Source organism: Porites lutea, chromosome 2 (genome assembly GCF_958299795.1).
Source record: "Porites lutea chromosome 2, jaPorLute2.1, whole genome shotgun sequence".
Classification (NCBI taxonomy): Eukaryota; Metazoa; Cnidaria; class Anthozoa; order Scleractinia; family Poritidae; genus Porites; species Porites lutea.
In genome coordinates this window covers 3695473-3708802 of record NC_133202.1, presented here as the reverse complement: position 1 = coordinate 3708802, position 13330 = coordinate 3695473, and the positions used below count along the sequence as shown (strand labels likewise).

The 13330-nt window shown below is 41.0% G+C and overlaps 2 protein-coding genes across 2 annotated transcripts; both read right to left on the bottom strand.

Annotated features, from left to right (window-relative positions):
• Positions 1-4565: 4565 nt before the first annotated feature.
• LOC140925083 (contactin-associated protein 1-like) lies at positions 4566-7594 on the bottom strand. Its single transcript, XM_073375036.1, has 3 exons — positions 7552-7594; positions 6784-6856; positions 4566-6376 (listed from the first exon to the last, which is right to left on the bottom strand). Exons 1-3 carry the CDS (start codon positions 7592-7594, stop codon positions 5314-5316), a joined length of 1179 nt encoding a protein of 392 aa, XP_073231137.1. The 3' UTR covers positions 4566-5313.
• A 1190-nt stretch (positions 7595-8784) lies between these two features.
• On the bottom strand, positions 8785-12437 carry LOC140927445 (uncharacterized). The gene is made up of 3 exons (XM_073377092.1): positions 12115-12437; positions 10614-11231; positions 8785-10149 (listed from the first exon to the last, which is right to left on the bottom strand). The coding sequence occupies exons 1-3, from the start codon at positions 12386-12388 to the stop codon at positions 8990-8992; spliced, it is 2052 nt and encodes a 683-aa protein (XP_073233193.1). The 5' UTR covers positions 12389-12437; the 3' UTR covers positions 8785-8989.
• Between the last annotated feature and the right edge of the window lie 893 nt (positions 12438-13330).

Below are 13330 nucleotides of genomic sequence, written 5' to 3'. Positions count from 1 at the left end.
CAATTGGGTCTTCAAGCTAAGCACTCCCCCTTAAATGGTATGGTCGCTAATTGCCCTTTTAATCCATAGTGCTTTGTTATCTACGGCATGCATTCCGTAGCGTTCGTTATTGAGTAATACGTATACAACACAATAAAGAACCAAGACTCGAACTCGTGATGATCAGGCTTCTAGCGGTAATACTGAATCACGCTATCAACAAGCGGCCCCTGCGGAATACGGTTTTCCTGTAGTAAGTGAGGCGTGCCTAAAAAAAATTATTAAGATCTGGAAACTAAGAAGAACTCAAAAACTTGATTTAAAATAAACAAAACTCACAGTGAACAGTTAGTTTCGCTGTAGCGTTGACGCTTCCTAGCAAATTCTCACCCCTGCAGCTGTAAAATCCTTCGTCTTCTGGTCTAACATTATTTACAATCAGAGCACCACTGGACTCTACCACGTGACGTCCCACCGGAAGAGATGAGTTCTGCTTAGACCACGTGACATACATGTGCAGGCGGCGGATTACTGTCCACTGTACATTTGAGGATGGCTGTCTGACTTTCATTGACAGTTGTTTCAACAGGAGCCTGCAGCAGAGAAGGAGCAGAGATAGACTTACCCGGCTCACCTTTAATGCCTTTTTTACCGGGCGGCCCGACAGGTCCCGCGGGACCCGGGTAACCTGGCGGTCCTATATCACCTTTCACGCCCATTGCTCCTCGAGGTCCTATTGGGGGGTCTTCCTCGAGTTCCAGGTCTTCCCCGTCGTCCTCGGCTCCCTTTTGGTCCTGATCGACAGAGCGTTTCATCTTTGGCACAGACTAGTTTCTGCAGCAGTCGAAGTTCTTCCTTGATCAGCAGTTTTACTTCAGCCGCTGTTTGGACTGACTTTTGCTGGGAATTAGTTGGTGATGAACGCTTCAGTCTTGAGCTGTTCTCATGATCACCTTGAAAACAAGATTGAAGAGACTCCCTTAAAATCGTTCACAGTCTTTATCGGTGACACTACACTCACGTGAAAGCGTGTCGTGCAAAAAAGGAGTCCACTGGGCTGTGAGTCCCCTACGCCCATTGAAATTAAAAGAATGACACAAAAACTTTTACTAGAAAGTATAACAGCAAGGATATCGGCGTTAATTAAGCCAATAACATGTTGTTCGATTGCTAACAGTACTGTGCTCAAAATATCTATAGAAAAATGGAACTGATAGGTCAAAATAAACATTTTATAACCCGGAAATCAGCTTGATCATGGACCTGTGGTTTCCGTAATTTATTGGTCAGTTCAAAATTGTGTAACAAGAAGGATGTCAACGTTAATTAAGTCAACAACGAGTTTTCCACAGTGTCTTTAACATTTCTCTGCTTTAAATATGTGTAGAAAGAAAGAATGCAACTAATAGACCAAATTATATCTTTTCATAACCCGGAAATCAGCTTGATCTCGGACCTGTGGTATCATCTAATATGCCTGCCAAGGAGGATAAAAGATTAGCCTAACATTCCTAAAAATAAACAAAGGATCATTCCCATGTTTGATATATTTTGTGTATTACCAGAGGTGATGTGTCAATTCTTGTATAGTGACCATTAACTAAAATATTGCAATAGTCACTAGTTCGATCTCGGCTTGGAGGGTTCTCGGCGGAGGTGGGGGATACTTGTGCCGCAGATTAAAACCTTTTTTAATATATTAGGCAGATCAGCTTTTAAAATTTAGAGGTACTGAGATTTTAAGCACCAAACTAAAGAACCACGTGCAAGACAGAATCCCCTATTCAAGAACTGATCGAACACCTCCAAAGCCATACCCTATCCCACAGCACGTGTAGTAGCAGGCCTTGGTGTCCCGTCGTCCCAGGTTACTCCTCTCCAGGAGTGAGTTTAAAGATGATTACCTTACCTTGTGCCTCGTGCCAAGTACCTTCTGAGTTCCTGTCTTTATTTATTTGCCATCTTTCGTAATTCTGTTGTACTTCCTGGAGGACTTCTTTCTTCATCTGGTCACAGAATGTTGCTGACTGTGATATCACTCGATGATATTCTTGAAGTTTGAGTTCCACGTGAATTAGTGCCATACAACATACAACAGACAAGAGAAAGCCTGAAGTGCAACAGAAGCTGTTGAATTTTGTTTCTCTGTTTGTCTTTTTCTCTTCTTTACTTTGTGCTTTCATCGCTAGCGCTGAACTCCAATCTTAAGAACGAATACACTCAAATTTTGAATATTAAGCGCAGTGGCACAGTAAGTGCGTGAGCGTGAATACTTAGTAATACGAAAAGAACAAATCAGTGACTAGTGACAGTCGTCATCACATGAGATTTAAAAATATAAGACCTGAAAGAAGCGATTCATCGCTACAGGAAGTAAATGCTACTCCTTAACCCTAAGTGATGTCATTGGCGCTTCAGTATGAGGGGAAGTAACATTCAATTACAATGTTTACAAAGAAAACTGAGATGTACCTGGTTCCTTGGAACAAAGGGGTGAGCACGTGACCTGAGAGAGTTACAGTTTAGAGGGAAACAGTTTGTCTCGTTTTATAAGAGCTGTTGCGAAGAGCAAAAATATCCTAAGCAGTGTCAGCCAGCAACTATGTTTTATGTATGCACTCATGTCTCATATACGTGGGATAGCTACAAGGCAACTTTTTTCCACATTTAAAGGAAGTTGTTGGTGTGTGTAGAATTGCCATTGTGCCGAATATCAGGGGAATATTGAACTAAAATGCAAATCCCCTACTGGACACAGAATGTCCCAGATGTCTTCGGTTTTTTTAAAAAGGACTGAAAAGCAGTTTAGTGACTATTTATTTTTGTAGCCATCATGACTGAATACCGTGGGTCTGCTATTTTAATTTGTAGCCCATTGCCAGCATTGCGAACTAAAAATTCTTTTGAAATAATACGATCGACCACCAACTCTGTTGACAAGTCGTACGAACTGGGTGTATATGAATTCACGCAGCACCTGGTTATAGAACATTATTGCGATGACATGAATTTATCTTTTCCGGGACGGTTCAGAAAGATTGTAAGAGGGAGTGGCAAATCTCAAGATAAATAATTCACAGAAATGCTTTCACGCAATCTTCCCTGCAACCTCTTTTATTTTTTGTATTTTCTCGTCTGTGACAACTCATGTTTCTATTGATAAAGGAATTTAACCTCTTGATGAGAGTGACTGTCACAACCAAATACGTCTTACGATTAAACACTTTATCATAAGAAGACTTACTCTCTTCACAATATTATTCTTCTTTTAACTTCTAAGCTTTCTTCTTCAACTTAAACTTCATTGATCTTCAACAGTTCTGTACTTCTTTCTTTCTCTCACTTTCTCTCTATCTATAATTACTGCATACTGAACCTATTCCTTAGCAACTTGCTATTTATTTGCTTGGTCATTGGCCCGAATAGGTTTACATCAATAATAAGGCGTAGGATGTATTTGCCAACAAAACGAGCCACAAGACGAATGCTTCTTTTAGTTAATTACTAAAAGGGTCGAAATTTTCATTTGAAAGGTGAGTATCTTCCGAGGGACGTCAAGTTTGGAGATAAGATGTCCCTCTCTTAAAAGATCACATTAAATATTTATGTTTCTTCATGAAAAGCTTATTAGTAAATTGGTTATTCATCATGTTTCATTTTTAGAGGTAAACACTTAGAATGTTCTAAAACCTTAAAAGCCTATTGATCGGATATTTATCGAACTTTCATTAACTTTCCATATATCTTTAAACTCGGGGAGATTAGTCCTGTAACAGTATGTCTAATGTTGATGACAACAGCAACACCTTTATTTCAGTATTGCCACGTGAGTACATGGTATTACCTACATTATTTGTTATAAATCTTAAATCAAAATACAGGCTATAATTGAAGGACAAGTTTTTGTCTATACAGTCGACTCCCGATAACTCGAACCTTCAAGGGAAATCGAAAAAAGGTTCGAGTTATCGGGAGTCCGAAGAAAATAGACGAGAGTAAGGTAAAAAACAGTTTTTACTGCACAGTAAACATTCTAATCACATTTAATTGTAGAAATGTCAAGTGAAAATTAAAAGATACTTTTAGATTATAAATCAGAACGTGACGTAACAAAACATAGCCTAAATAGAGCATGCGTTTACTGTTTTGAGAAGAAAAGTTGCTTCACGTTAGGTTGCTCAGGCCACTTACGGCATGACTACCTAATTAAATATGTATATTTTAGTAAATGCTATTTAGACCGGTTTGCTTCCATCAGTGCTCCTGAAAAGTGAACTACGAATGTGGCTCAACGAAAAAAACACGTAAAACGTGATTTCAAATAACACGTGACATCGCTTCGTCAATGACGTCATAAAACACGTTTTCCTAAACGGGGAAGGGTTGCAAACCTTAATGTTAGGAATTTTCACTACCAAAATGTTGCATAAACAGTGTAAATCGTACATTCGCCTTGTATGATTGGAAATGTTATTCATCCTATTAGCTATTTAACTTATTAATAAGTCTCGTGACCTTTTTCCCTTTATTTACCGGTTCCTATATAACGTAAACACACATACAAGGCGAATTTATAAGAACCTTTTTAATGTACCTAAAAGAACTTTTTGCTCTTTCATTATCCTTTCCCCATTTTAGAGTAAATATTTTGACCGTTAATTCTCAATTATCAGTCACGTGACGAACGTTTGAGCTTCTAAAATGCACTCAGATTGCTAAGGCCATTAAGCTACATTTGTAGTTCAATTTTCAGGATCATTGATAGAAGCAAACCGTTTTAAATAGCATTTTATCAAAATATGCATATTTAATTAGACAGTCATGCCTTAAGTGGCCTGAGTGTGACAATCACCATCAGCCTCCATTAGTAAACTATACTCCTACAACACGTCAATAGGAAATCCAAAATTCAATGTTTCGGACGCTAGTAGACGGCTTTTTCCCCGACTTTTTAAGGGCTCAAAACATGGTTCGAGTTATCGAGGGTAAAATTATATAGAAAATGACCTGAGGGGAAACGAAAATTGGTTCGAGTTAGCGGGAGGTCGAGTTTTCGAGGAGTTCGAGTTACCAAGGGTAAAATTACAGTGAATGTATGATGGAAATCCAGGGGAAATCGATTTTGGTTCGAGTTAGCGCGAGGTTCGAGTTAGCGAGGGTTCGAGTTATCGGGAGTCGACTGTATTCCATACGTGAATGACAAACAGTGGTCGTGATGACAACGGGTGGTCGCGTTAACAGGCTGGCCGTGACACTGACACTATATATTAGAAACCTGGTTGTACGAGTAGTTAACGAGTCAATGGCAAGTTAATTAACTTATGAAGTTTGCCTCTAAACTATGCCATAGCACTTAAACTTTCCCAGAGTGTGGTAACCAAAATCAGAGTATCTGTTACCCATATCTCCAAACCTAAGTTGTTTTACTGGAAGCTTGGTCTTATCGGTGAGAAGTCCGCTATCTTCACGCCACACATGATCCTGTTTATCACAGTTACAACCAAACCTGGAGTCTGCACATGAGTTGGTCATTCCGCATGCGCATTTATTATTGCCAGATGCTCCGCCCCAGTACCTCATCTTCTGAGAATCACGTGAAACCCACCATCCATATAGATCGCCGTTGTTGAGCAATACCGATCCATGACACTCATATTTGATAACCTGTTCACAGTGTAAGGAGACTCTGGTGAGACTTGCCAGCTGAGACAGACTCGCTCCTGTGTAATGAATGTCACGCGAGTAACAACCTCGAGCGCCATAACCACTGACCTGATGCACATATGTTCTGCTTTCACTGTCGTGACTGATCACCGTCACGCCAACTCCACTCTTGTCAGTCATGTCACAGAAAGCTGTAAAAGGTGCCAGACCTCCTTCACCATCTGGATCTATGACGTAATTACCACTTTTACTGCTGATGTATTTCTTTATCATCGAACAGGAAAGGGCTGCAACTGGTGCATTGATTTTCACATCAGCTTCTATTGTCGTCAGGGCGTTAGTCGCCCTACAGGTGTAAGAACCCTCGTGTGATTTCTTGATGTTGCGAAGAATTCGAGAGCCATTCTGCAATACGTCAGAGTCCACAGGAAGTGAAGATTTGCCGTCCTTTGTCCTTGTAATTGAAGGTTTGAGATCACTTTCGGCTAAACACGGCAGAGGGACTGTAGCCAAATCTATCATTGGGGTCAATGCTTGGGGAGGACGAACTTTGAACCGCAGTGGAGAAAATATTGTCATTTGAGCCGTATCTGTTTTTGACCCCATAATATTCTTTGTGTTACACAGATATGTTCCACCGTCTGTTTTTGCTACGTTGTAAATTTTAAGGGGACCATTAACCACCTCAGCTCTGTCTTTAGGCAAACTTCCGAATGATTTAGACCACGTGATTCTCGGTTACGGCTGACCGCTAGTAGTGTGGGCGATGGCGACGTTTTGTTTCTCTTCCGCCATTAATCTCTTGGACGACAGGAAAGTTTTTGGGGAGCATCTAAAAGGAAACATAAAAATCTGTTTACATTTCAATAGACATGCGGTATTAAATATGTGATCTCAAGATTTGGTATGACGCTGCTCTGACACTGCTGGTCTTTAACCCACGGTATACTACAGTTCGATGCAATTGGGTCTTCAAGCTAAGCACTCCCCCTTAAATGGTATGGTCGCTAATTGCCCTTTTAATCCATAGTGCGTTTTTATGTACGGCATTCCGAAGCGTTCGTTATTGAGTAATACGCATGCAACACAAAAAAGAACCAAGACTCGGCGTCGAGATGATCAGGCGTCTAGCGGTAATACTGAATCACGCTATCACCAAGCGGCCCCTGCGGAATACGATTTTCCTGTTTTTCCGTTAGTAAGTGAGGCGTACCTAAAAGAATTTATCAACATCTAGAAACTAAGGAGAACATAAAAACTTGATTTAAAATAAACAAAACTTACACTGAACAGTTAGCTTCGCTATAGCGTTGACGCTTCCCAGCAAATTTTCAGCCCTGCAGCTGTAAAATCCTTCGTCTCTGGCTCTAACGTCATTCACAATCAGAACGCCATATTTAATAACCCAAAAATCATCTTAATCTTGGCGTGGTATCAACTAATATGCCTCTCAAGGAGGATAAAAGGTTAACCCAACTTTGGCAAACAGCCATTAGTTAAGGAGAAACGATGGATCTTTCCACGATTGTTTCCAACTATGTTAATGAAATATACAATGTTTTGTGTTTATGAGCTGTACTGCCACATGCGATACCAGTCATATTGAGACACTGTTAACTTATCTATTGGTTAGTTCGATCCCTGATCGGATGGGTAAATTGAGAAGACAAGAGAGGATGGGGAAGCTTCCGTCAATTTAGAATAGGTTATTGTGCCGTACATTAAAACCTTTTTTAATTGGAAGTTCAGCTTTTACATATTTCATTTTTTGGCACCCAACTAAAAAACACGTGCAATACAGATGAAAAATATCCCCCATTCAAGATCTATCCCACAGCGCGTTCAGTACGGTAGTCTAGATAAGGGAGTCCTCCCCCCGGAGTTCGAAACTGTGACTGATCACATTACCTTGTGCCTTGTGCCAAGTACCTTCTGAGTTCCTGTTTGCCATCTTTCGTAATTCTGTTGTACCTTCTGAAGGATTTCCTTCTCCATCTGGCCACACAATGTTGCTGACTGTGATATCACTCGATGATGTTCTTGAATTCTGAGTTCCACGTGAATTAATGCGATACAACACACAACAGACAACAGCAAGCCTGAAGTGCAACAGAAGCTGTTGAATTTTGTTTTTCTGTTTGTCTTTTTCTCTTCTTTGCTTTGTGCTTTCATCGCTTAACTCCAATCGTAGGAACGAATTCCCTCAAATTTTGAATCTTAAGCGCAGTGGCACACAGAGTACGTGCGTGAGGGTGAATACTTAGTAATACCAAAAAAAAAAAAATTCAGTGACTAGTGACAGTCGTCATCACATAACTCGTTTTAAAAATATAAGAAGTGAAAAAAAAGCGATTCATCGTTACAGGAAGTAAATACTACTCCTTAATCTTAAGTGATGTCATTGGCGCTTCAGTATCGGAGGGGAAGTAACAATGTTTACATAGAAAACTGAGATGTTGCTGGTTCCGGGAAGCAAAAGGGTGAGCACGTTACCTGAAAGAGTTATTGAGTTTCACCCGCGAGTTTCACAAACAGTTCACTGGAGAACAGTTCGTACCGTTTTATACGAGCTGTTGCGAAAAGCAAAAATATCCTAAGCAATCTCAGCCAGCAACTATGTTTTACGTATGCACTCATGTTTCATATACGCGGAATCTCCGCACCCATCAGAGCCTTTTCAAAAGATAGCTAAGGCAACTTTTTTACACATTTAAAGGAAGTTGGTGTTTGTAGAATTGCCATTGTGCCGAATATCAGGGGAATATTGAACTTAAATGCAAATTCCCTACTGGACACAGAATTTCCCAGATGTCTTAGGGTTTTTTTGAAAAGGAGTGAAAAGCAGTTTAGTGACTATTTATTTTTGTAGCCATTATGATTGAATACCGTGGGTCTTCTATTTTTGTAGCCCATTTCCAGCATTGCAAACTAAAAACTCTTTTAAATAATACGATCGACCCCCCCACTCCCTCGACGAGTCGTACAAACTTGGTGTATACGAATTCACGCAGCACCTGGTTATAGAAAATTATTACAATGGCATGAACGTATCTTTTCACGGACGGATCGGAAAAATTGTGAGAGGGACTGGCAAATCTCAAGATAAACAATTCACAGAAATGCTTCCACCCAATCTTCCCTGTAACCTCTTTTATTTTTTGTATTTTCTCGTCATCACTCGTGTTTCTAATGGTATGTCTAATGCTGGATGACAATCAGTGGTCGTGATGACAATGGCTGGTCGCGTTAACAGGCTGGCCGTGACACTGACGCTATATATTAAAAACCTGGTTGTACGAGTAGTTAACGAAGCAATGGCAAGTTTATGAAATTATGAAGTTTGCCTCTAAACTATGCCATAGCACTTAAACTTTCCCAGAGTGTGGTAGCCATACTCCGAGGAACTATCACCAATATCTCCAAACCTAAGTTGTTTAACTGGAAGCTTGGTCTTATCAGTGAGGAGACCGCTGTCTTCACGCCACACATAGTCGTTTTTATCACAGTTACAACCATTGCTGGGGTTTGAACATGAGTTGGTCATTCCGCATGCGCATTTATCATTGGCAGATGCTCCGCCCCAGTACCTCATCTTTTGAGAGTCACGTGACACCCACCATCCATATAGATTGCCGTTGTAGAGCAACACCGAATGATAACACTCATATTTGATAAACTGTTCACATTGTAAAGAGACTCTGGTGAGACTTGCCAGCTGAGAGAGACTCGCTCCTGTGTAATGAATGTCACGCGAGTAACTACCTTGAGCGCCATAACCACTGACCTGATGCACATATGTTCTGCTTTCACTGTCGTGACTGATCACTGTCACGCCAACTCCACTCTTGTCAGTCATGTCACAGAAAGCTGTAAAAGGTGCCAGACCTCCTTCACCATCTGGATCTATGACGTAATTACCACTTTTACTGCTGATGTATTTCTTTATCATCGAACAGGAAAGGGCTGCAACTGGTGCATTGATTTTTACATCAGCTTCTATTGTCGTCAGGGCGTTAGTCGCCCTACAGGTGTAAGAGCCCTCGTGTGATTTCTTGATGTTCCGCAAAACCAATGTACCATTCAGCAAAACATCAGTGTTCTGAGGAAGAGAGGAGCTTTCCTTCTTTGTCCAAGTTATTGTAGTTCTCAAATCGCTCTTGACCACGCAAGGCAGATAGACAGTTGAACCAAACTGAGCAGGAGTCACTTCTTGAGGGGGGTAAACTTTAAACCGCAGTGGAGAGAATATTGTGAGTTGTGCTGTACTTGTTTCCGATCCCATAATATTCTTTGCGTTGCATAGGTATATTCCACCGTCTGTTTTTGCCACATTGTAAATTTTCAGAGTGCCATTAACCACCTCAATTCTGTCTTTAGGCAAACTTCCGAATGGCTTGAACCACGTGACTCTCGGTTGCGGCTGACCGCTAGCAGTGCAGGTAATGGTGACGTTTTGTTTTTCTTCCGCCATTAATCTTTTGGATGACAAGAAAGTTTTGGGAGCATCTAAAAGGAAACATAAACATCAGTCTACCTTTTAATGGAAAGTACTAAGATTTAGTTTGTTTATGGTGTTTAACTGCGGCTACAGTCTGTCTTCAACCCGTCCACGTTTTTCAGATGCAATAGGTTCGTCAAGGAATCCCCTTTAAATGGGACGTTCGTTACTGAATTGCACTTGAAATCCTTGTGCTTTTTTGTGTTCGGCATTGCGAACTGTTCGTTATTGACACCTTTCACAGTGTTCGTTATTGAGTAATACAACACAATAGGATTGGTTAAAATAAAGGACCAAAACTAGAAACCCTGATGATCAGGCTCAACGCAGTAATCAAACTGTATCACGCGGCTCCTATGTACAAGATTTTCCTCTTTTTCCTATAGTGAACAAACTGCTTGCGTAAAAATATTTAAACAGCTCAAAACTAAGAACAACTCAGAAGTTTCGTTAAATAACAAGCACAACTCACACTGGACAGTAAGTTTCGCTGACGCGTTGACGCTTCCCAGCAAATTTTCAGCCCTACAGCTGTAAAATCCTTCGTCTTCAGGTCTAACGTTGTTCACAATCAGAGTGCCACTAGACTCTACCACGTGACGTCCCACCGGAAGAGATGCATTCTGCTTAGACCACGTGATATGTGCAGGTGGATTACTGTCCACTGTACATTTAAAGATGGTTGTCTTGGTTTCATTGACAGTTGTTTCAACAGGCCGCTGCAGCAGAGACGGAGCAGAGATAGACTTGCCGGGCTCACCTTTTACGCCTTTTTCACCGGACGGCCCGACAGGTCCCGCGGGACCCGGGTCACCCGGCAGTCCTAGATCACCTTTCACGCCCCTTAGTCCTCGAGGCCCTAGGGGCCCATGTTTTCCAGGAGGTCCTTCTGTACCGGGTCTTCCCCGTCGTCCTCGGCTCCCTTTTGGTCCTGATCGACAGAGCGTTTCATCTTTGGCACAAACTTGGTTCTGCAGTAGTCGAAGTTCTTCCTTGATCAGCAGTTTTACATCAGCGGCCGTTTGGACTGACTTTTGCAGCGAATTAGTTGGTGATGAACGCTTCTGTCTTGAGATGTTCTCATGATCACCTTGAAAACACAAATGTATAGATACTCCTTTTCAATAGTTCACAGTCTTGTTAGCACTCTCGAACCCTTGAAACCATGTCACGGAAAAGAAATCCCTGGGCAGGAGTAGGAACCCATATCCCTGGCTGGAGTAAAAAAGGAAAGAATTGGAGGAGGTATCACCCCACTTTCCACCCTCCCCATCCCAACAAAAATAAACTTGAATGTCCCCCGTCCATGATTTATGAGATTCAGAACTAAAAAAATATTTTTGTGGGGCTCGCACAGTTAGTCCAATGTCTGACAGTTCTGTGTTTAAAATTATGTGTAGAAAGATTAAGAATGGAACTGACAGGCCATATTTTAATTACCCGGAAATCATCTTAATCTTGGCGCGGTATCAACTAATGCCTGTCAAGGTAGATAAAGGGTTAACCTAACTTTGGCAAGCAGCCATTTTTAGGAAGAAACGATGGATCTTTCTACGATTGTTTTCAACTACACAGGTTAATGAAACACAGTCTAACACGCAATTTTTATATCAATATCTTGTGTTTATGAGCTGTACTGCCAGACGCAATACCAGTCATATTGAGACACTTGTATCACTGTTAACTAATCTATTGGTTTGTTCGATCCCGGATCAGATGGGTAAGTTTTCGAGACAAGGGGGGATGGGGAAGCTTCCGTCAATTTAGAACAGGTTTTTGTGCCGTACATTAAAACCTTTTTTAATAGGAAGTTCAGCTTTTACATTTTTTCATTTCTTGGCACCCAACTGAAAAACACGTGTTATACTGATGAAAAAAATCCCCCATTCTAGATCTATGCCACCGAGCGCGTTCACTACGGTACTCTAGATAAAGGAGTTCTCCCCCCGGGGTTCGAAACTGATCAGCCTTACCTTGTGTCTCGTGCCAAGCACCGTCTGAGTTTCTATCTTTATTTATTTGCCATCTTTCGTGATTCTGTTGTACTTTCTGAAGGATTTCCTTCTCCATCTGGCCACACAATGTTGCTGACTCTGATATCACTCGATGATGTTCTTGAATTTTGAGTTCCACGTGAATTAATGCGATACAACACACAACAGACAACAGCAAGCCTGAAGTGCAACAAAAGCTGTTGAATTTTTTTTCTCTGTTTGTCTTTTTCTCTTCTTTGCTTTGTGCTTTCATCGTTTCACTCCAATCGTAAGAATGAATTCCCTCAAAGTTTGAATCTTAAGCACAGAGGCACACTAAGTGCGTGAGTGTGAATACTTACTAATACGAAAAAACAAATCAGTGCCTGGTGACAATCGTCATCACATGACCAGATTGAAAAATATAAGAACTGAAAAGAAGCGGTTCATCGCTACAGGAAGTAAATACTACTCCTTAATCCAGTTAAGTGACGTCATTGGCGCTTCAGTCTGAGGGGAAGTAGCAATGTTTACAAAGAAAACTGACGAGATGTCCCTGGTTCCTGGGAGCAAAGGAGTGAGCACGTAATTTGAGAGAATGATTTACTTTCTCAAACAGTTTAGAGAGGAACAGTTCGTCGCGTTTTGTAAGAGCTGCCTCAAAAAACGTTCGTAAAGCCAGAAGATCCTAGACAATCTCAGCCAAAACTATGTTTTATGTTTGCGCTCAATTTTTTTAAGCGGGATCTCCGCACTCATAAGAACCTTTCGAAAAGATAGCTAAGGCAACTTTTTTCCACAGTAGAAGGAACTTCATGCGTTTGGAAGTGCCGTTGTACCAAATAACTGAAATGCAAAATTCCCATTAGACCATAAAGGGTAGGTTATTTGAATAAAGTCTAACTTAGGCCGCGGTTTAAGAAAACACTGCACCTCCAGATCTCTTTCTTGCAAATTCCCTACTGGACACAGAATGTCCCAGATGTCTTAGGGTTTTTTTGAAAAGGAGTGAAAAGCAGTTTAGTGACTATTCATTTTTGTAGCCATTATGACTGAATACCGTGGGTCTTCTATTATTGTAGCCCATTGCCAGCATTGCAAACTAAAAACTCTTTTAAATAATACGATCGACCCCCCCCCCCCCACTCCCTCGACGAGTCGTACAAACTTGGTGTATACGAATTCACGCAGCACCTGGTTATAGAAAATTATTACA